General features: G+C 42.5%; 1 protein-coding gene across 5 annotated transcripts in view; it reads right to left on the reverse strand.

Annotated features, from left to right (window-relative positions):
• Nucleotides 1-21,981, reverse strand: part of DPP6 (dipeptidyl peptidase like 6) — a 538,482-nt gene that overhangs the window by 8,779 nt on the left and 507,722 nt on the right. For all 5 annotated transcript variants that reach the window (XM_042043319.1, XM_042043321.1, XM_042043317.1 and 2 more), the window contains exons 17-19: nt 6,402-6,449; nt 3,108-3,206; nt 769-838 (exon numbers count right to left, since the gene is read on the reverse strand). In XM_042043319.1, coding sequence (XP_041899253.1) covers nt 769-838; nt 3,108-3,206; nt 6,402-6,449 — 217 coding nt within the window. The remainder of the gene's footprint in view (nt 1-768; nt 839-3,107; nt 3,207-6,401; nt 6,450-21,981) is intronic.

A 21,981-nucleotide genomic window follows, 5' to 3' on the forward strand; every position in this document is an offset into this window, starting at 1 on the left:
ATTCACCAGGCATTCATCCCTCCTGCATGAGGCTTTTCTCTCTTGGGTGTTCCCTGGCAGGCAGCAAGCGATGCACAGGGAGGCAGCCAGGGCCAAACAGGTTCTTGCAAGGTCAGTGAATGCCCTCCTGCAGTTGCTTTCCAAACTCCCAAAAAAGCCCTCAGTGATGTGTATTATTATTATTAAATGTTGCATAAAGAAATACCCACCTGCTCTGCCCACCAGGAGGAAAACCTACCTATCTAATATAAATGCTAACATCGTGGAGATCTTCAAAGGTTTCCAGCTCTCTCTTTCTTCAGGGAACACCAGCACTTACAAGGGAATGATTTCTGCATGAGGGCACCTAAAATTTAAGCTCTAGTAAGGCCGCCTGAATTCCACTCTAAAATTACCTCTTAATCGCAAGGTGGGTGCCCTGAGCACTGGGACAGAAAGTCGAAATACATCTTGTATTCCTCCTCCTCCTCCTGTTTCTGCCCCACAAATGATTGAAATGTACATGGAACACCTTCACAAAATCCACAATTTACTCTGCAGGATTTCAACAGGGTGCCCTCCTGGGAGTTGAAAACCTTGGCTCAAACATGGGAAAGAAGTGATGTACATCTGGCCTCTCCCAGCTGTGAAGGGAGATGGGGTAGGGACCAACGTGCTGGACTCTGGCATTCCTTGTACAAAACATATCCTAAAAGTTCCTGATCATGGGCAAGGTTTCCATGCTGCCCTGATAATGTGAACAGAAAGAAAGGACAAGCAGGAACTTACACAATCAAAAGCAAAGGGTAGTGCGCCGTGTCCGAAAAGGTTGCTGGCTTTAAGATCTGCATTGGCAATCCTAAGTAAAAAAAAGAACAAATAACAACATGTCTTTGATGTGGGAATGCTGACACGATTCCAATAGATTTTTCTGGTGTTTTGGCTACAGATGAGTAGGAGCAAAATGACATTTCTTCAGAGGCAGTGGCATATAACACCTTAGAAACACAGATGTTGTCAAAAAAAAAAGACCCATATTGTGATAGCTGAGGTGACAAGAAATGTAAATGGGGAGTACAGTGCAAGCTGCTCAGTCATGCATCACTTTTATAGCATTCAATTAACATCTGTCAATAGCTATAATTTTCCTTTTTTGGCAGCTGGATGAGTGACGCAGACAGAAATCAATATTTCAGGGCAAAAGAGAAGGGGGAAAATTGGCAATGAAAATGGTAATTTAAAACCCAATTAAGTATGGTGGCTGGGGGAGAGAAATAGAATTATTTTGCTATAGTGGTGTGAAGACAGAGGGAGAAACAAGTATTTCAATCCTAACTTCTGAAGGGCTAAATTTTGCTGTAAACAGGAGGCAAAGGTGCTGAAGCCCACATTGTTGTACGGGTACAGAACCAATGTAAAGGAGAGATGTGACCACTGAAGCTTCTTTTAGCTGAATGCCATTTCTATGGGTTTGTATCAGTAGCCAAAACTGCCTCCATTCAAACACTCTCTGCATTAAGGACAGCACATTTATTTTAAAAATATTATCTACAATCTAGATTAGCAAAGGCCCAGCAATTAAACTGGTATTAGGAGCATTTTCAGTAGATTAATACACAGATTAGCAGCACGGTTTAAGTGGTTTGCTTTGCAATCGTTGCCTGACACTCTGCCTAATTAGTTATTCCATCTGAATGCTAATAGCTGCAAATTGGATCAATGGCCCAGGGACAGCCAAAAAGGCCATCACTTGACTTTAAATATTACTAAGTGCTACCTGCAGTGTTCCCAAGGCTGCCCAGCCCAAAGCTTTGGAATCACAGGGGGGGCACAGCAGAATGGCCACATGGCTGTGGCCAGTTTGTATTTATTGCACACAAGTATATTTTCAGTTAAATGAGCAGAATTGCAATGGGACCTGCAGTTAAAAAATTTAGTATCAAGCTGAGTTATCCCTGATAAACTGCCAGTCTCCCATGAGCTGGCTTATGGGGGGAAAGATGGGCTCTTTACCCTTCCTTTCCTGTCCATAAAACCTGGAAGCACGCGTCTGTTCCTGCTATTTTATGCACTGGTTTATGTTCCTTATGCCCGTGTGGCAAACAGAACATTTTAGGGCCATTGTTATGCTTCTCAAATGGCAACCATCTCTCAGCCTTTGCTTCACATTTTATAACATCTGGAAATGCCTGAAATCAGTAACCTGCCCCCAGCACAGCTCGCTGCTTTCATTTCACTGCCTGTGGCCTGAGAGATTCAGTCCTTCCTGGTATGGAAAACATTATGGGCCACATTTGAACCCAGGGCCTTTGGGGTTTTTTTCTAGAGTTGCCACCATACATGCAGGCTGGGATTTTGGGGAGCCATTGTGCATTTCTGAATATGTGGATTTTCCCCATATAGAGAAACTACAACTACAGAGACAGGCTTACACTTTGGCTGTTTGCCACCAGGCTTTTCTCTCTCTTTGGCAAACGTACATATATATATATATTTATGTGGGGAATGGTTTTACAAGTAGTAGAAACAACACACCAGCTGCAGGTGCAAACTGCTCCAAGCATCTGCTTTCTTTACTCCAGGTGAAATCTCCTTTGTCTTTTCTCATAAGGCTCTTTTTTCTTTTTTCCAACCCTCCCAAATCATATGGCTTTCTCTAAGAAACCTGAGTGACTCCAGTGGGCAGTCATTGGAGAGTCAACTTCATTCACTGCAGCTCAGATCGTGCACTGAGAGGCAGACACATTTGTAGCCAGCAAGAACACACTTTAGCCCACTCCAAACTCATTTCAAATGACACACACACATCCAGGGCAAATGCCTCCAACAATGGGGGCACCCCACTGTGTCATTTCCCAGAGTGGCTTTTTCTACACAAAGGAAGTTTTAAGAGGAAGAAAAACCCCAACCCTATAATTTTGCCTTTCTTCAGCTGAATTCTCATCAAATTCTGCCTCTGTAATAACCTCCTTAATGTAGCACATTCTAGGAGAGTGCTTTGCAAACTGTGTGAGTTTATTGAGAGTCAAAGTCATTTTTCCTCCTGCCAGTCTACCCAGGATGGCTGTATCATTTCACAGCTACAGCAGTGAAAGAGACAAACAAGTGAGAAGAAAGGAGCTACTTACTGTAATCATCTATCTTGATTTCCTTGTATTCTACCTTCGGCATTTGCCTGTCATTTACAGCCAGCTGCACATTTTCATTTACCTCCAGCTCAAAAATTTCTGAAAGAAGAAGGACAAGATCACAAAAAATTTTGGCACAGTTTGTGAAAATGCATTTTAACATTTTATAGTCACCTTGATATATTTAACACAAGTTTCCTTACAGACAGATTTCCTTCTAGTCCTCATAGATGTCTAATTCAGTTAAGCCTTTGAAACCCCTTCCAAGTTTTCTGCATTGGCAAAAGAGCTGTATTCCTGAAATCAGTGGCATTCAGCTGATTTGCAGGAGGTGGGAATGTGACCTGCTGTGTTGGGACACTAGCATGGGTCCCAGTGAGGTATCTACCTGCCATGCAAAGCTAGATCTCAGATGAAGAGGTCCTCAAGTCTGTATGTGTGTCCAAGTTATATATAATAAATAGGAGGGGGAGGAGACTATGGAGGGCTTCAGGCCAAGGTAGTGCTGCTGTGCAAGATAAAATCCATGGGAAGGAAAGCCATGGTGGGAGGAGAGTCGGCAAAACTCATACAAACAAGCAAGGTCAGGTTTTGGAGCAGTCTTGACATTTGGGGTGTTTCAAAAATTTTTCATTTTGCTTGTGTGTCTTACCCAAGGACTCTCTGGGTCAGAGATAGAGGATTCCTTCCTCCTTCCTGGGATTTAACCTTTATCCTCTCATCCTGGCCATGTGCTCTACCTGCTGAGCCTCTTCTAGTAAAAGCAGCCACCTCCAGCACCAGCAAGAGTAAGTCCTTCCCAGCTGGTAGGGAAAGAGCCCCTCTTTAGGAGACACTTCAGGTTGTGTGTCTTACATGGTGGGAAATGTCTCCATGTGATGGCAAAGATCCTAAGCCCCATGGAGGAAGGATTCAAGGGCTGGGGTGAGTAGATCCTGGTCTGGGGAGTCTGTCATCAGTGGTCATTCCCCTGGCATCAGTTTGGGTGTGAACCAGGGGGATCCAGGGCATTATCTCTGCCACATGAACCCAAGGAGGGTGTGAGATTTCACACCACATTATGTTTCACTGAATGTAACTTCCCTTTTGAGACACACTGATAAATAGATATGTAACTCCAGAAATAGACATGTAACCCCAGCTCCTCAAATAACACTTCTGGTACCTGATTATCCTGCTCTCACTGCCCATCTCTGCTGGACAGGCAGACAAAAACTTGCCCTTCCCAGTTAACACATTTCAGAGACCTTTCAGCAGTAGTATATTGGTTCAGTGAATATTCACCCTGCTTCTGCAAAGCCTGGTTCTTTATCAAAACCACAACCCCCACAAAAGTGTCAAAGCAACAGCCTATTACATTTAGTTAAATATTAAGATTCTCATTTAATTATGGCACACACAAGTAGCTTTATCAGCAGAAAGGGGCTTGGCACGTAGGGGAATTTAGTCAAGCCATTTTATTTGTTCATATAATTGCATTCACAGAAAGCCAGGAAGACTGTGAAGGAAATAAAAAGATTGGCATATCTCCTAAAGGACGATCCTTTTTGCTTTAGGACCACAGGGAGCTTGAGTCTGTGGAGTACAAATGGTCATTGCTTAATTAAATGTAAGCACACTCTAATATTCAGTGCAACTCACTATTATCAGATTATTGCAGAATACAGAGGCAAACTCCCTTTTATAGAGTAATGGGCTCATATTAAATAAGTAAATTCAGTAACATGCAACTGTCAGTTGCCCTTCATTCAAAAGCAAAAGAATGAGGGGGGAAAAAAGAAAAGAACCAGGGGAAATGGTAATTGTATGCAGAAGATCATGAATTTCAGTAGAGAATGTGTTCTGCACATGAGTAGATTGAGTTCTCTGTGTAATAGATGCTACCCATATGCATCTGTCAAAGGAAAACTAGTCCTGGTGTGTTTTGTTTTACTTTTTAAAGCCCTTCATTCACTCTTTCTGTTTTATATTTTCTGTCATTTTATTCACCTAAAAGTATTTTGTAAAACTATACAGGAGGGTATAACACCACTCACGAGAGCACTGTCCCATGCTGATATAGCCAGTCAGACATCTCCATCTTGGCAGTAAAATTAAGGTGTTTTATTTAAAGTGGGGGAGAAAGAAAGTGACTTTGGAGCTGCAGATCAGGGCAAAGAAACTCTCCTGGCTGAAGTGCCTCATGGGCATCAGCTGGGCTGCTCTGGGGTTATACTTGGGGAGGGCACTGCCAAGCTCACGCTCTGCTGGGAAGAAGAAGGAGCTGACACTCCCTTGTGCAGAGAGTCTTTCCTGTCACACTGACTACCTCAGTGGGAAATGAAGCAGCTCAGCATTTCACAGTAAACCTTTAGTTTGAGTGCCAAATCTCTTGGTTTGCTCACTCTCTTTTTTTTTTCTTTTGAGATAAGAGCAGTGAGCTGCTGTAAGTGCAGGTAAGTGAAACTGATACTTGATAAACAGGTATTGACCATGTACAAAGCAGATAGAAATAGAATAAAGGTGTTGCTTATTATTTGGGTCATATCAGTGCCTGAAGTCCCTAACTGCAGTTAAGGATGGGCTGAACTCTTTGCTAAAACAAAAGATGATGTTTTCCCATTAAAACGATGGGAGAAGATAAATCTTGGTTTCACGTGAGACTCAATGCCACATCCCACCAGAGTGGAACCCCAGAAACTCCATGGCTTTCTGGACTCCACATTGCCAGCCTGGTAATGGCTATAGGGAGTGCCAAATATTTTGAGGGAAGAAACCTATTTTTGGAATAATTACAGCTTTGCACTGATGTAGATGCAAATCATTAGCATGAAAAAGCTTTACCAAATAATAAGTGTTACAATCTCTGTGGGCAGGTCAGGGAACCAGGCAGAGGCACCACTTGTGAGGCTCACTCCATTATCTCTGATAATTCATATCAGAGTGATTTTATTAAAACCACAGATTAGGCTAAATATTTCTTACATTTATCTTATTATCTTATTTCTTATATATGGGACTCAAAACAAAATCAGTGGAAGACTAACAAAAAGACTGAGAGGGATTTGAATTGTGCATTTTTTTGAGAAAGAGGATAACAAACATCATGCCCCAACCTGTGTGTTTTTACCCCAAACAGCAGCTGTTGTGATGGCAGCACAACAGCCCTGCAAGCCCCTTTGCCTTGCAGAAAACTTCCATTTAGGCAGAGTCTGGGCTCCCCAGGAGGGTAAGTTTAGCAAAGAGCAGCTACATCTCACTGTCCTGCCCAGCTACTTTTGTTTGAAGGATTGCAAAGCTCAAGCCCGCCCTTACTCTGTGCATCCGTTGTGTTGTGAACAGTCACCATCGGGACACGGGGACCTTGAAAAGGAGAAGAAAAGAACTTGGTTAAATTTCTATCAAAGCACACACAGACACACGTGAACCTGGTTTTGAATTCCATGGAGCTGAGGGCTCTTGAGACTCATTTTTCATGCAAGACTAATCTAAAAAGCAAATCACCCTGGTATTAGAAAGAGTTTATGACTAAATGACAGTACTGTAGACTCAAAGACATGTGAGGTTTCAAAGCCCTTTCCCAACAGACCACTAAATGCATCTTTCCCTAATTTGTAAACATTATAATTAGCAGAAACACAATTAAATCACTCGCCTTTAAAATTATTCTAATGATGCCCAAACATCACAGCACAAAGCATTTACATTTTGTATGCTATGGATAAATGTTGCTGTTTTGCAAATTATTTTTTTCTTAATGAATTAAACACTAGCTTGTCTCTCACACTGAAAAAGGCCACATTTTCTGTCTTAAAATGCAACATTTGGGTATTGAAATCAGTCAGTGCTATACAAAGAGAATTATCATTACTATGCAGTGCACATGAGTGAACCACACAATTCACTACCACAGGATGCTGCAGCACTCAGGATGCCACAGTCTTCACCAGAGGATGCTCTAGGGTCCTTTTGTCCTTAGCACAGTGATCTGGGTTCATCCTCTTGTTCAGAAAGTCATCAAGTGGCTGATTGATAGAAAAATGGGATGGTACACGAGATCAAGTTCATATTGTAGTTGTCAGCTTCTTTCTCCCTGTTTTCCAGCTGTCATCTGGTGACTGCTCTTGGAGACAGGACACGGGGCCCAGGTGGGCTGACCCAGGACAGCCACTCACATGTTGCTCCCATACCTGTTCGTAGATTTTCCCTTGAGCCTGACAGTACTGCCCAGGAAGGTGGAAATAACCCTGCAGTGATGGAATGTTATTCTTCACCTCAGAGACTGTTTTACTTTCCTTTGCTTTCCCCTTAATTTAACGTGGTACAACTGCAGCGAGTGTGAGCAGCTGGGGAAACCTGTGTGCCCAGCAAAGGTCCCAATAGCAGGGCCAGGAGGCTCCCATGCCGTGTCTGTGGGAAGATCCCAGAATCATAAATCCGTGGAATCATCTCCGTTGGAAAACACCTCTGAGATGATTGAGTCCAACCATTAACCCAGCACTGCCAAGTTCACCACTAAACCATGTCCCTCAGTATCACATTTACTTGTCTTTTAAACACCTCCAGGGGTGGTGACCCCATCACTTCTCTGGACATCCTGTTCCAATGCTTGGCAAACCTTTTGGAAAAGAAATTTTTCCTAATATCCAACCTAAACATCCCCTGGTGAAACTTGAGGCCATTTCCTCTTGTCCTATCACTTGTCCCTTGGGAGAAGAGCCCGACCCCCACCTGGCTACAGCTCCTTTCAGGAGGTTGTAGAGAATGATAAAGTCTCCCCTGAGTTTCTTCTTCTCCGGACTAAAACACTCCCAGCTCCCTCAGCTGTTCCTCATGGAATTGTGCTCCAGACCCTTCCCCAGCTCTGTTGCCCTTCCCTGGACATGTTCCAGCACCTCAATGTCTTTCTTGTTGTGAGGGACCTGAAACAGAACACTGAATATCAAAAAACCCAACATTCTTTAAGCTTTAAGAGACTGATATCCACTGAGATTCCAACCCCTTTAAGGTGCCTTCTTAAGCCCTTCAACCTACGAGCAAATCCTGTGGGATCACCGCTTGTGCAACAGCAATTTGTGCAGGGCTGGCTGAGAAAAAGCCCCTACAATGCTGTAACTGAGAGTGTGCACACAAATGGCAAAAGCAGGTGCTGGTGAGCCATTCATACTGGTGTGGTGCATGAAATAAGTTCTTGAGAGCAAGAAAAGCTTTGAGGTGCTATAATTGTGTCAGTGGTTTTCCCTGCGCTGCCAAGAGCCCGCATCCCACTGCAGGCAGTCAGGAGTGTTTCATCCAGACCTCACGTGGACAGAGAAAAGGCAGAAAAATATTTTATTTATAATTAAGCTGACTAACATGGCAGCCTGACTTTCGTTTCTTTGTAACTGAGAATCTTCTCCCCTGACAATCCAATTCATTTTTAGAATGCAGGAAGGTGGATTATAATGAACAAAGGAAAACAGGTTTACTCACCAGAATTTAGCTAAATTTACCTTTCTCCTACTGATATACATTGATATGCTGACTGTATTTATTTATAAATCTGCCCTGCTTTTTCCCTGCAGTCCCAGAAGCCAGACTGCTGGAAAAGCAACAAACCTAATAAACATGGGCATGATAAAATCATCACTGAAAATAAAAGGAATCCTTCCAAATGACTCCAGTTGGAGCTAGAGCAGTCCGTTAATTAACACCAAAATGCCAACAAAAAGAAAGGGATAGAGAGAGAAATACAATGCATATAATCCCTATATTTTCTAATTTATTTTTCCTTTTTTTTATTGGCATTGAAAAAGCTGTGAGAACCTAATAAATAAATAAAGATTCTAGTGTGTAGTTTAGAAAATTACATGTATTACATATTGTGTTTCCTTAGTCTCTCACTACTAACTACTGCTACTGTCATCTCCCCAGATCAATGTTTTTAAGTGAAGTCCTACATAAAGATATTGTTTGAGGTAATATGAAATTAAAAAAAAAATAAAATGAATAAGTATCCTTGAAAAAGCAGATTTTTGACTTGCCTAATTTTTATTTTTTAACAAAGAAGGAAAAATGGTAAAGACAGAAAACTACAGAGTAGAATCATCTCTGTGAGAAGAATTACTCTTGATATTAAATATTCTCAATGACAACACTCCAGTTAAAGAACACATTTCACTTGTGAGCAGGCTGAAAGTTATCAAGAAGAAAAAGTCACTTTTTAAGGAATGACATAAATTGCTTATTTCAATGCCAGTTTTTAAAGTAAAACAACCCAGTTACATGCTAGACTGCGTCTTTTAATGCACACACATCAGAAGTCTTTCAACACTCACAAGTTGAGCGCCTAATGCCTGACAGGGACAGAACGAATTCCTTGAAATGAGAAGTGTGTATTCATTAACTGCCTCCCCAGCTTTATTTCCAAACCTGTGGCGGTGTGACAGTCCCATTACACATGCCATCTGCTAAATGCCATCCACTGTCATGCGCCGATCTGAGAGGGAAACCTGATTTGTTCAGTGAGCTGCTAGGAGCTGACAGAAGCAGAGCGAGGACATCCTCTGCTCCGTGTCTCCTTCCTCCAGAGCCCGTCCAAACGGGCTTTGATGGGGACTCCTGAGCCCCCACGTTCTCAGGCACATTCTGCTGCTTCTGTTCTTTAATCAGCACTGATGATCCCCCGGTGTCTACCTTCCCCCCTCAGAAACCTTGTGGGTGCTCTGCCTCTTGCTCACAGAGGTCCTGAGAGCATGGGAGCATCAGGATCCTTGAAGGATAAAACTCACTTGTGCTCCTTGAAGGATAAAACACAAAGTGCTCCACTTTAAGTACGTAAAGCAGACACTGAGCTGCTTTGCCTTGATTTGCAAAAGTAAGAGAGACCCAGCTCATACCTTAAAACCTCATGACTGTTCCCAAAATCATGAGCAGGCCACTCTCTGTATGACATCGTGAAGATGATGCTGTTGGATTTCTTGCCCCAGAGGGGTAGGTGCAAGCAGGGCTGTGACATTCCCCAAGGTGTGGGACCTGGCACTCCTGCTCCCCGTCACCTCCACCAGAATTTTTAGGGGTGGCACCACAGAGGTCCCTGTTATCCCTCTCTGCATCCCTGTGTCAGGAGTGGGATGGGATGTGCTTGAATGCCACTGCAGGCTCCACTCCCCTCTCCTGCCTCCAGCATTGCACCAGCCAACTCCAGCATCCTGACAGAAGTTTAGAAGTTGTTTCTTTACTTGTAGCTTAAGAGAAAGGAGCAAAACTATTGACAGAACTACTGTGTATAGACACACTCTGTACATCCCAGATAGATGCACAGTTAATAATGCTGCACAAAAGTCTAGTTACATGAATTAGATTTTCAATTAATACAGCTGAAAGTCTGGGTTTATCATAAGGCCTTTGACTTTAAAACCATTACTGTAATTATCCATGCAAGAAGTAAATTGAGCTATACTGCTCTAATGACAACAGGCCAATTTATCACCCAGGAGGTGCTACCCATCATGATGTGAATGGGCACAGAAACTCAGTGCCTCAGTAATTTGACAGGAAAAAGCACTGGCCATGGTTTGTCATCAATTTTTAAGCAGCCTTTATTATTATTTCCAAAAAGGTTCTGCTTAAGCGTGATCAGAAAGAAGCAACTCTAGATTTTTAAGTGATAAGGTATAGATTTCTAGAATAAAAATGGAAAATCTTTTTATAACCTTGAAGAAAATATTTACCAGACATTTGTTTTGTAATACTTTTTATACTCCAGAGTATTCCTGATGTTTTCATGATCTAAACAACATAGGGAATTACATAAATTATTATAACTTTAAAATGAAAGTAGTGATTATAAAAAGAATATGAAGTAAAATTGAAGAAAAGTTAATCAAAATTATAGAAGTGTTTAAAAAGGATAAAAAGAGGAATTGTCTTATTCTTCTCATCTATATTCTCAAAGGCTTCAGCGTTGCAGATAATTTCAGACCAGAAGCTAAATTCACAGTGTGTAAACAATGAAAATTCAAATACTCTCTGCCAGCGCCACCAGCATATCTCTTAAGCACTGATGAATGATTTAAAAGAGCAGCTGCAGCCGATGGGAGCTGAAAGGGTCTGGCTCTGCACAAGTGAGATAATTGGCAACAGCCATCTCTGTGTACAGATTCCAGATCTCTTTATTTGCTAATCCATGAATTATTTATACGTGCTGCATAAAGTTCATATGTTGGGGTGATATTATCAGCATAATAAATAAAGACATGGGGAGTTCCGTGAACCAGGGCTCACAATTAAAATATTTCTCCATTTGCAGCATTTTCCAGCCTATGCTATGGACAGATGTTCGTGCTGTTTGCTTTGGCAACCTTGTTGACATAAACATCAAACAGATTTATGCTGCTATTCACCCTCCCCAAGGCATTTAATTTTTTAATCAAATCTTTACTTCCTCAAATGTAGCTTGTCTTGTAAAATAATCAATCCTGGCTTGTTCTCATGCAAGCACTCTGATGGTACTGCTTGTCTCTGCCCTGTGTGATACTGGTAATAAATTTCATGCTTACTTTATGTGGAGCAGAAATAAATCTGGTTGCTCTGAGGCAGCATCAGTTATCAGTGACTAGAGGGCAAATGAACAAGAGATTTGGTCTTAATTCCACTACACAAAACAGGCCTGACAGGTTCTTCAAAAGGTTGCTGGAATGAATAAGCGTGGTCAGGTCCTCAGTCCATTCCATGGGATTTTGAGAGGTGCCTGCAAAGAGCAGCGTGGGAAGCTGGGCTGGCACTGACCAGCTCATCCCGCTCTCTGTCCTATGGCCACTGAAGGACATGAGGCCTTGGGGTCCCAGAAGATCCTTGCTGCTTCAGGAAATCGTGTGTTACAAAAGTATTGACAAACTCCCTCTAAATGTAATTGGGTTTGCTGATGTAATTCCTACTGGTGTCTTGTTCTTCTGGTAGGAGCTGCCTTCCAATGTGAAGCTGTACAGGCTGTCACTCCAATTTGCACCTTTTTGGAGTTGTTCCAACAATCTGTTTTCTACTAAGCATGAGTATTTCCATCATAGTCACAGCAGTCATGTGTCCTCAAAAGCTCTCATCCAGTCAGATAAACTAGATTATTTTAGTTCCCTTTTGTAGGACAAAGTTTCTTTTCATCTTATTCTTTGATGCAAGAGTGTTTTACATTCAGTTCCTTGTTCCTGAACAGAAAAGACCAGAACTCTACCCCTGCTGTTGAGGATGTCCTAATTGGTTCTTATACTGAAACTGCTACTTGCCCAGTTCCATGGAAAATTCCGTGCCTGATCCATCCTAAGAGAGCATTCACCTACTCCATGACCACAGCAGGTAGGCAGTTTGCTAATCCAGTGGTCAGCGTTGTGTGCCCAGGCACACATCTGCTCTGCTGAGGCGTTTGTAACTTTTGAGCTTCAAACACACAAGACAAATTCTTGCCCTGAGTTGCCATGTGCTTAATTTTGCTCTTTGTACTATTAATTTCTCCCACTCCAGCCCTGCAAGACATCCGGATTCTCTAGCATTTATCTCTGCCTTCTGATGATGCTTATCAGCTTTGTGTCTTAACAAATTCCACCAGCTTCATCCAGCCTTGGGCTCCCAGGCTGCCAAGGAACAATCTGAGTCGGGTCATTCCCCAGGCCAGCTCCTAATGAACCCTGCGGCTGATCTCCAATTAGCCTTTTATTCCTCTTCATCATAGTCTACTTCCTGTTCGTTTTGCTGGTACTTAACCTTCGCTCACAATTCTTTCACTAATCTCCCTCTTCTCCTTCTTAATTAATATCAGCCAATGAGGTGTCACATTGAGTGGGCTGAGCATTTCCTCCCTTTCATGAGGCTTTGGCTAAGGTTCTGAAGAGCCATAATACAATAATGCATGTGGATGGATCCAAAAAGGAACGTGGAAAACATACAAACTCCAGGGCATGGAGCAGGTATATAACCACTGTAGTGATAAGATTAGCTGTGAAAAGAAGGAAGATTAGAAGAATTTGCTTGCAGTGTTCATGAATCTGGTAATGCACCCCTGGAGTTGCAAGTACCAGAGGCAGGAGGGAACAACTCCAGTTCACATGGGGGTAACTGACTTCCCAAAAGCCCAGGGCATTTTTTTCTAGTATGCTGGTCCAATCTATGGAATCTGAACAGAAATCCCCATACTCAACTCCCTCTTTTTTCCAGGTTCTGTTTTATTTGAATACCTCAATTTAACCTCTTTCAATCCAATTTTCATCCAGGATTTCTGCAAACTTTGAAAAGAGATGAAACCAAAAGTTAACATTTGTCCCTATTTTTAAAGTATAAGTTTCTTATTGGATTAGTACATGCTAACCCTAAAAGAAATACCATATGTGGGGGACTATGTCTGGCGTTTTCTGTATTCCCTGACTACTCCGGAAAGTCACTGGATAGCTCAGCATGTCCAAGGAGGTTGTGCACTCTCCATTCTTGGAGGCTTTGAAGGCAAGACTAGACAGAGTCCTGAGCAGCCAGGTCTGATATCCTCTCTGACCCTGCTGGGAGCAGGAGGTTTCACTACAGACCTCCTAAAGCTCCTCTCAACCTGAATTCTCCTATGATTTTGTAATTTCGCATAAAAAAAGTCACAATAGGGTGGTGAGTTACTGGAAGTAGTTTCCCAGAGAAGTTGTGGTTGTCCCATCCTTGGAAGTGTTCAAGGCCAGGCTGGATGGGGCTTTGAGCACCCTGGTCTAGTGGAAGGTGTCCCTGCCTATGGCAGGGTATGGAACAAGATGAGCTTCAAGGTCCCCTCCAAAGCAAACCATTCCATGATTCTGTAATATTCAAGGAAAAAGGATAATTCCTTATAATTGCAGCATAAAAGAAAATGCTCTCTCTCAGTGCCATTTACACCTCATTAACAGACTGAATAAAACCTCATTGCATATTTTCTGTTTATTCCAGTAAAAACCTGGTAGAAATTGATTTAGGTAATCTTAATTTATTCTTTTCCATAAGTAAAATTCTCTTGCAACAAAATAATTATTTCCTAGCTAATTAAGTAATAACTGGTGCTGGATATTAACTCAAAAAACACCACCAACATCCCATAAATAACATTGTTTCCCATTGTCTGGTTATTAAGCTGTTTTCCTCTCATGAGTTCTCAGGTTTTAATATACCCTTAATGTACTGACTGCATTAATAAAGGGCTTAACAAGTACCATGCAAACAGAAAACAAAAGTCACCAATAAACCTTACAGCTGGCCCAGCTGGCAAACAAGGTGAAAGAAGCAGTTTTCCTCAGAGGAAGCTTTAAATCTTGGGAGATGGCAACATCTGTACTACCCTCTGCAGAATAATGAGTTCATCCAAGGTTGCTCATATAGCTGGAAATAATGCACATGCACCCTGGTCTCGACACGCAGGAGGCTTCTGCCTGATTTGTGAAGCTTCATTATTTGAAGCATCAGAGGAAGCCTGTTGTCATGGTCATTTGTCTCCTGTGAGTGGAGCTCAGATAAAATTTTGTGTGTACAGAATGACCAAGTGACAGGAACCCTGGATGGAAGCAGATGATAGATCACCTTCCTCTGGACAATGCCAGGCAGCTCATATTTACAAGCAAGAATCAAAATGAAAGCAAGATCAGAACATGTAAAAGCAAGGAACACAGAGGGCTTTGCAGAATGGGGCCATTTCAAAGAGGAGAGGAATTTTGGCTTTAATTCCACAATATTTTTTCGTGCACTGAAAATTACAGACATTTTCTATTAATTTTATTGTTAAATATTCATGCATACTAGTTTGGGGTGGTTTTCCACCTATTTTTATGTCATTGAGTACTTATGGGGAGTTTACAACACACTAAAGATGTATAAGAATAGAATGAAATACTTTATAACACTTTAAGCAGACCACTTTAAGCAGTGGTCTGCTTAAAGGAAGAAAAAATGTACTGGAATATCCACAGAAGTCACCATTTTAATTAATCTCAAACTATAGCCATAACTGTGTTGTTAACAGGAGATAGAAAAGAAGTTCTCATCCAGCTCCCAAACCAAGAATACCATCCTCTCTTTTCCTGCAGAAAAAGCTCTGGTGGTACCTTCTGCTTGCGCAAAAGGGGGTTTGCATGCCAGCCTGCTGTTTTGCAGTTGTACAGCATGTGAGGGAGTGAGAATGAGCATCCCCCACCCTGCCTTCACCCACGGGATTTGTGACCCATGAACCGCGCACAAAGGACTTGAGAAGCGAGAGCCAACCTCGGCTGTTAAGTAAGAAAAGGAGTCAAGTGAATGCAAATGTGAATTATATAGTAATTATAATATAAATAGGGCCCAGAGATTAAGTCTGTGCATGCTTTCAAACAGCAGAAACTAATTTAGGCTTCATAAGCCTCAGGAAAAGTTCCAAAAGGTCACAGTTTGCCTGGAAGCGCTAATTACAGCCTCCCGCTACCGGGTACACAAGAACCTGAGGTTGTGGTAATCATCCTTGCATGGGAAACCGCTCTGGTCACAACAGATAACACTCACCAGTGACCTGAGATGTGAGCAAGCCCCGGGAATGCCTGCCAGGCCCCAGCACGCTGCTGTGCCCGTTTAGCATCCAGCTGGGTGGGAACCTGCAGGCACACGGCTGGGGCACACCCGGCTCCTGGATGCCCTGAGCGCATCACAGGACATTCAGCTGTGCTTGAGCATTATCTCCGTGTTTCTGATGGATCTTGGGGTTTGTTAGACAGGTATTTTGGCCAGGATAACAGTCCTGGGTGGTAACACAAGAGTAAAACCTCTTGGGGGGTGCCTGCCCTGCTCTACCTGGACAGACACCCCCGTGTTCAGACCCCCAGAGCACACACTATCAAATATTGGCTTCCTGCCCCTTGCTGTAGACCCAGAACCAAGCCAAGGACAGCTCAGATAGTTCAGAAAACCTGAGCCCCCAAGACCTGCACACCAAGAACCAAGTAGCAAAAATCTATATTGGAGTATATTATAGCACTTGGTGGGATTTAAAATAACATTAAAACTGGGTGAACTGATGAAAACTGTATTTTATTTTTGAATTATATAGAATATAGATACCAGTCGACTCTGGAGTGCAGCAGTAATAGGCTGCAGTCATTAGGTGGCCCATAAAAAACTTCTAAATGATTCTTAGGGTGGTCCTGTGCAGGGACATTGGTTGACTTCAATGGTCCTTGTGGATGCCCTCTAACTAAGGGTATTCTATGTTTCCATAATGATGAAATTCTCACTCACTTTCCCCAGGACACTGAATTTAGTATTGTCCATTCCCATCCCTACCTCAGCCAATTGGTCCCATTCCATCATATCCCACTCCCTTGCAAGATCAGAAATGTTTGTGAAATCATCCAGTAAAGCAGCAGAACAGCTTCTAGAACTGATCCCAGCAGGAAAAAAAAAAAAAAAATCTATTTAATTTTCATTTAGTTCAGTTCCTGGGCCCAGCTAAGAATGAACCTGTTTGTGGCACAGGCAGCAGATTGGTGAAAAAGCCCCTGAGGTGGACAGAGGGTGGATCTGCACTGACTTTGTCTTCCAGTCCTTGTGGACAGGCAGTGCTGTGTTCCTCTGAGATGTACTGATGAAAAATACAATGAGGAGCTTTATAGGGGATTATTGCATTTCACAGTAAGGCGAGGTGGGGCACCGGGAGGCACAACCTGTCGGGGACAGGAGGTAGAAACAACCTTTCCCTTCGTTTCCTCCTCCCAGCCACCACCTGAGAATTATTGCTTATGGTGTCAGCAGTGAAAAAGTATTTTAAGTTGGCTCTCAGCCTTGCCTGAGGTCTTCAGAGCTACTGACGTGGCTACATGGAGCTGCAGCCTCCAGCTGGTCAGCATTTCACATTTGTTTAAACCGAGGTGTGCCTATTGCACTTTTATATCCATAGGCTCTTGATTTGGTTAATAAAACTCATTTTCAGTGCTAATAGTTATTTCAGCATCCAGTTAAGTCTCTTTAGACCTCAACAACTTAATTTATCATTATATTTGCCAAAGGTCATCTGAACTGCCAAGCTCTGGCCCTCTTAGCAGGACCAGCTGCACTTAGAAAGCATTTGCATGAATTCCAGTAGGAAGTGAGACTCTCTAAGATGCTTTGCCTTTACCAGGATGGGCAGTTTTATGACATTATTAGTTGACACTAAACCCATATGCTTCAGAAACCTTGCCAGGTAGCAGGCTTTCTACCTGAGTAAATTTAAGTAGGGATTAAATGTAGGTATTTCCTCCTGGTGCATTTAGTATTGTTTTCAGACCCTGGACTGAGATATTTGTACCCATAACCACAAGCTTTCCCTGGATATCTGCCAGAGATGCTCCAAGTCACAATGAAGTGGTTACTTCGGGATGTTAAATAGGAGCTTCAGCTTCTTCATCTCTCAAAAGCAAGAAAAAGAGTTTCTATTATTTTAACTTGGGTGTTAAGGGTAGAAAACACTCCTAATGAAACATTGTCCCAGTAGCATTTGACAAGCAAACTTTTTACTCTGTTCAAATCCTTCCTAGAAGCTCTGTACTTCCATATCACCCACGAGAAGCAAACAGCACACACATACATGTCTGAGGACTCTCCAAGCAAAAAAAAGCCACAGGAAAGATATTTCCCCTTGCAGCTGCACTGGGTCTCCCAGACCCTGACACACTTCACAGCTGTGAAGACACAATGCATAATGACGTGCTTTAAGCCAAAATGAGTTATTATATTTTTCATAACTGCTTTAGTGCTGCTATAACTCAGAATCCAGACCCTTGTTCAAGAGATCCCTGCCTGTCTCTGAAGGCACTGAGCAATGCTGTGGGGGCACAGGAGGCTGGAGCCCCATCCTGCAACACACTGAGGGCTTCTTTGCTGCTGTGGGTGCCTCCAGCTGTGGCTGGAGGGAGTTAGGAGCATCCAGCACCTGGGAGGACTGGCCCTGCACTTCTTAAGGCCCGTGGTGTAATTACAGGCTCGTTATTGGATTGCTGTTGAGATGAGGCGTCGCGTGGAGCCGCGCGCTACCAGCAAACGTCTGCGGCCATGCCTCGTTAACTCCTCACTCTGGTACCATTTAATCACTTTACATGCTGGTTTTGTCACAGGAGTGCTCTCCTGCATACTAATGGCTGGGTTTCTGTGCTAGGAAGGTTTCTTTGCACTGAATAGACTGAAGATTCACCGAAGCTTTCAAAACCACTCTGGAAATTGATCCGTCTAGGAGCCTCTGTGCCCCTTATTGTCACTGCACACCTGAGCATTGCAGTTGGTAATGGACTTTATTTTCACAACACCTCTCTAGGAAGCTGGAGCTCCAAGACTGACTTGAGCTCCCTAAAGGAGCTCGTGACAGCAGAAAAAAACCAAACCCGTGAGTCCTGACCAACATTTGGCAGCTGGTCAGGACTTCTCAGACCACTGTTACCAAATGTGTCTTGGAATTTTCCATGTCTGGATGTGGGGGAACAAATTAAAACAATTATTGTAAAAAAAACCTGTTTGTAAGTGTATATATCATAGGTGTCCACATCCAACTCAGGATTTAGAAAATCCCTATACAAAAACCATGATTATTTTGTAATGGGAAGGAGAAAAAAGAAAGCAACCCACCTGCTTTTTGCAGATGTATCTGCTTAAATATGGAGCTGTTTTATAGTTCATAAATAGCCCAATATATTCAGGGAAGAGCTAAGCTGTATACTTCTGTTATGGCTTGCACTGATGTTTACCTGAGCATAACAACTGCTAATTACAATCTGGTTCCAGCAATGTTATTGAGGACACTGTGACACACAACATTTCTACGTGATATTTAAGGCAATATATGGGCAATGTAGAGAGGTTTAAAACACTGCCTTATAAATTTGTGCTTTGTGAATCATTGATTTACATCTGCTTGTCCATAGTTAGTAAAACTATTCTCATCTCCAGATTTTCCATTGCTTTCCTGGGATGGTAGGCCTGGCCCAAATGGCACAGGTTAAAAGGTCTGATTAAATGAAGGAACTGAGGAAGATGTAGAAAGAGGTTCATTATTCTCCTGCCTGAAGGCATGAGCCAACCTCTCATTGCAGGAGCTGGGCAGACACGTCCCTGATGGGTACATTATTGCAAAAATCCTGAAGAGGGTTAATTATCCACCATCCATGATGGAGACAGGCTGCAGAAGGAGACACATTTCTGGTCTGTTCCAGGAGTCAGTGCTGCTTTTCCTTGGAGTACTGTCTTGAAATATGAGGAAGGAAATGGGGGTCATGATACTTGACTCCAGACGTGTCCATAGGCAAACCACTTATTCTCACTGTACCTCTGCTCCCCACTTGGTAAAAGCATGAAAATGATCATCTGGAGAAAGGTTGCAAAAGAATTTTCATACCTTTCCATAATTCAAATTAAAAACTTAGTGCAGTATTTATTTTGCCAACAATAAAACTTCTACTCCCTCTTCCTGTATCCTGATAAATATCAGTATAGGATTTTCCCAAGATATTAAATAGTATTAAGCTCTTTCTGTTCAAGGAGTCATAAATGTAAAAATTGCTGCCAAAAGTATCTCTGTGACATGGCTCCCTCATTTTGATGGAGAAATTGAAGAAAAATGTGATTTGATTCATTCACAGTGAAAGACAAATGTCATGAACTTCTGTCCTGAGGCAGAAAGGATTCAGACTTTTATTCACAAAGTAAGTCTCTATCAGTACAGCCCCTGTTTTTTTGATGAATGTTACAGACAAAATTTTCACAGGAGTGATCTTTTAAGTGATTTTCAGGGAAAAAGTTCCCCAAAGCCACTTACAAAAAGTGCAGATGAAGCAGACTGAACCCATAAGTAGATGGGTAAAACAAAAGAAAATGTTACTTTGTAAGGATATTCATCAACAAATCCATGTGATTTATTGGTTTTAATTTAGCTTTTCTATGGCACGCATTCAAGCCTTTCCAAATCAGTTGGTAATCCCATGAGAGAATAAAACACTAGGAGATTTTCCAAAATATATATCTCCTCAAAAAAGGTCAATGTCTTTATGCAAAAATGACATTAAGTATAGCCACAATACTAGAAACAATGCTCAGAATTTTATGTTTAAGAAAAAATTTAAAATCCTGGGGTTTAAATCTTGAGCTGAGCTATGCCAATGGTGCTGGTGCTGGATGCTGGTGCTTCAAAGGTTTTTCCCACCCACCCAGCTGCTGTCTGAGCTTATCTCATGCTGTTCATGGGATATGCAGCACATGAGGCAGCATTAATGACCCAGTTTTCCCACTTTTCTGACCACCTCCAGCCTCCATTAAATGTTCCCTTGCCCAGGAGGGCTGGATTGTGATTTTTAGTAAAATTCCCTTCCCATTCAAAGAAAGCAGGAGAAATGCTAGTGAGCAATCACTGACTGGATTTAGAGAGATGGCACTGGCCAAGGACACGAGCGTGGGTTTGGATCCTGGTCCCTAGAAGGAGAAATGCTTCTCCTAAAGCAGCCCTCATCACAAAACAATGATTTCACTCAACGCCTCACCCACACTAAAAATTTCTCTGTCTATGGTAAACTCCAGAACTACAAAACATTTCAGACTTCTGTCATCTGTGGGCAAGAGCTTGTGTTGTGTCTACATCAGTGGGCAGAACAACCTGGATACCCAAAAAGATGCCAAACTGTGGGTTTAGACCTCTCCACTGTGGAAGGCTGAACCTTGTTAAACCATGCTCCAGGCTCTATGGGGTTAAAATGTGCTTAAAAGCAAAGTCAGGACAACCTGCCACAAAGCAGAGCCAGATCACTTGATGAAACTTGGTAGTGAAAATCTTTACTGACTCCAGCAAAATTCTGGAAAATAAATGTGGAATAACAAAATCACTTTTTAAGGCTCAGCACAAACCTATTAAGTGAAAGCAGCAAGTGATGCTCTTAAGGGTTCCCATCTCCAGATGGTGCTTCCAAGTTCCACCAAGTGAGAGGAAAGAAGATAATTAAATTCTCAAGACACAATTTAAGGAGCTGGGAACTTTACAGCTACAGGCTGCCTCTGTAGAGGAAAAACTTGCAGCACTTGTCTTTAAAAGTCATAAAAGCACAGACAGAATGAATGAATGTCCAATGGCATGAGGAACTTGACTCAGATCATCGCCAATTTGGCTGTGCTTCTCCTTCATTAGTATCAATCACTCTCAAAGGAGATCCTTAAATTGTGAAGTTTTCCTAATCAGTGCTTTTGTACCACATTTTATCTGTGAATGGGATTGAAACACGATTTTTTTCTGGCAGGATGTAATAGCAATAAATCCTATTTTTAAAGATTTCCCAGGCCTATTGGCACCTCTCAGTGCCTCAGGGCCAGGAGTGCAGTTGCAGAGTTGTTGCCATTGCTGGCTCAGAGGACACATGTGGGGAAAAGCAGATATACTTTTGTATTGGTTCTTTAGGTATTTGTCCTGGGTTGCAGTGTATTCTATTACCATCCTCAGGAGCCGTTGAAACCAGGTGGGGCAGTGTTTCCTTGCCTCCTCCCCCCAGACTATCTTTCTGTTAATTGCCCATCATTGTCCTGCCGCCTGACTCAGAGATAACTCCCTCCGGACTATTCTCCTGTTAATGAGCCTAATCAACACTTGGCCTCATGACTCGTTACCCCATTGTGAGATGCTCCGCCCAGAGGGAGGAACCAAGCATCCCATCGTGGATATAATCTGAGGCTGAACACCAGAGACACCGGCTTCCCACTGGATTTCCAGAGGACAGGAGCTACACAGCCACCATTGGACTTCCTGAGGAAGAGCAGACTGTTTTACTACAGGATCACCGCTTCAGAGGACTGCAGCCACCATTCTACCAGACTGCTACCACCACCCTGCCTAACAGGGTGTCAGGTTGTACCTTGACTCTGTCAGTTTGACAGTGTTTTCTTTTACCTTTTTTTT

Source organism: Corvus kubaryi, unplaced genomic scaffold (assembly GCF_017639235.1).
Source record: "Corvus kubaryi isolate FWS band 111438036 unplaced genomic scaffold, C.kubaryi_AGA036_p1.0 37398, whole genome shotgun sequence".
Lineage (NCBI taxonomy): Eukaryota > Metazoa > Chordata > Aves > Passeriformes > Corvidae > Corvus > Corvus kubaryi.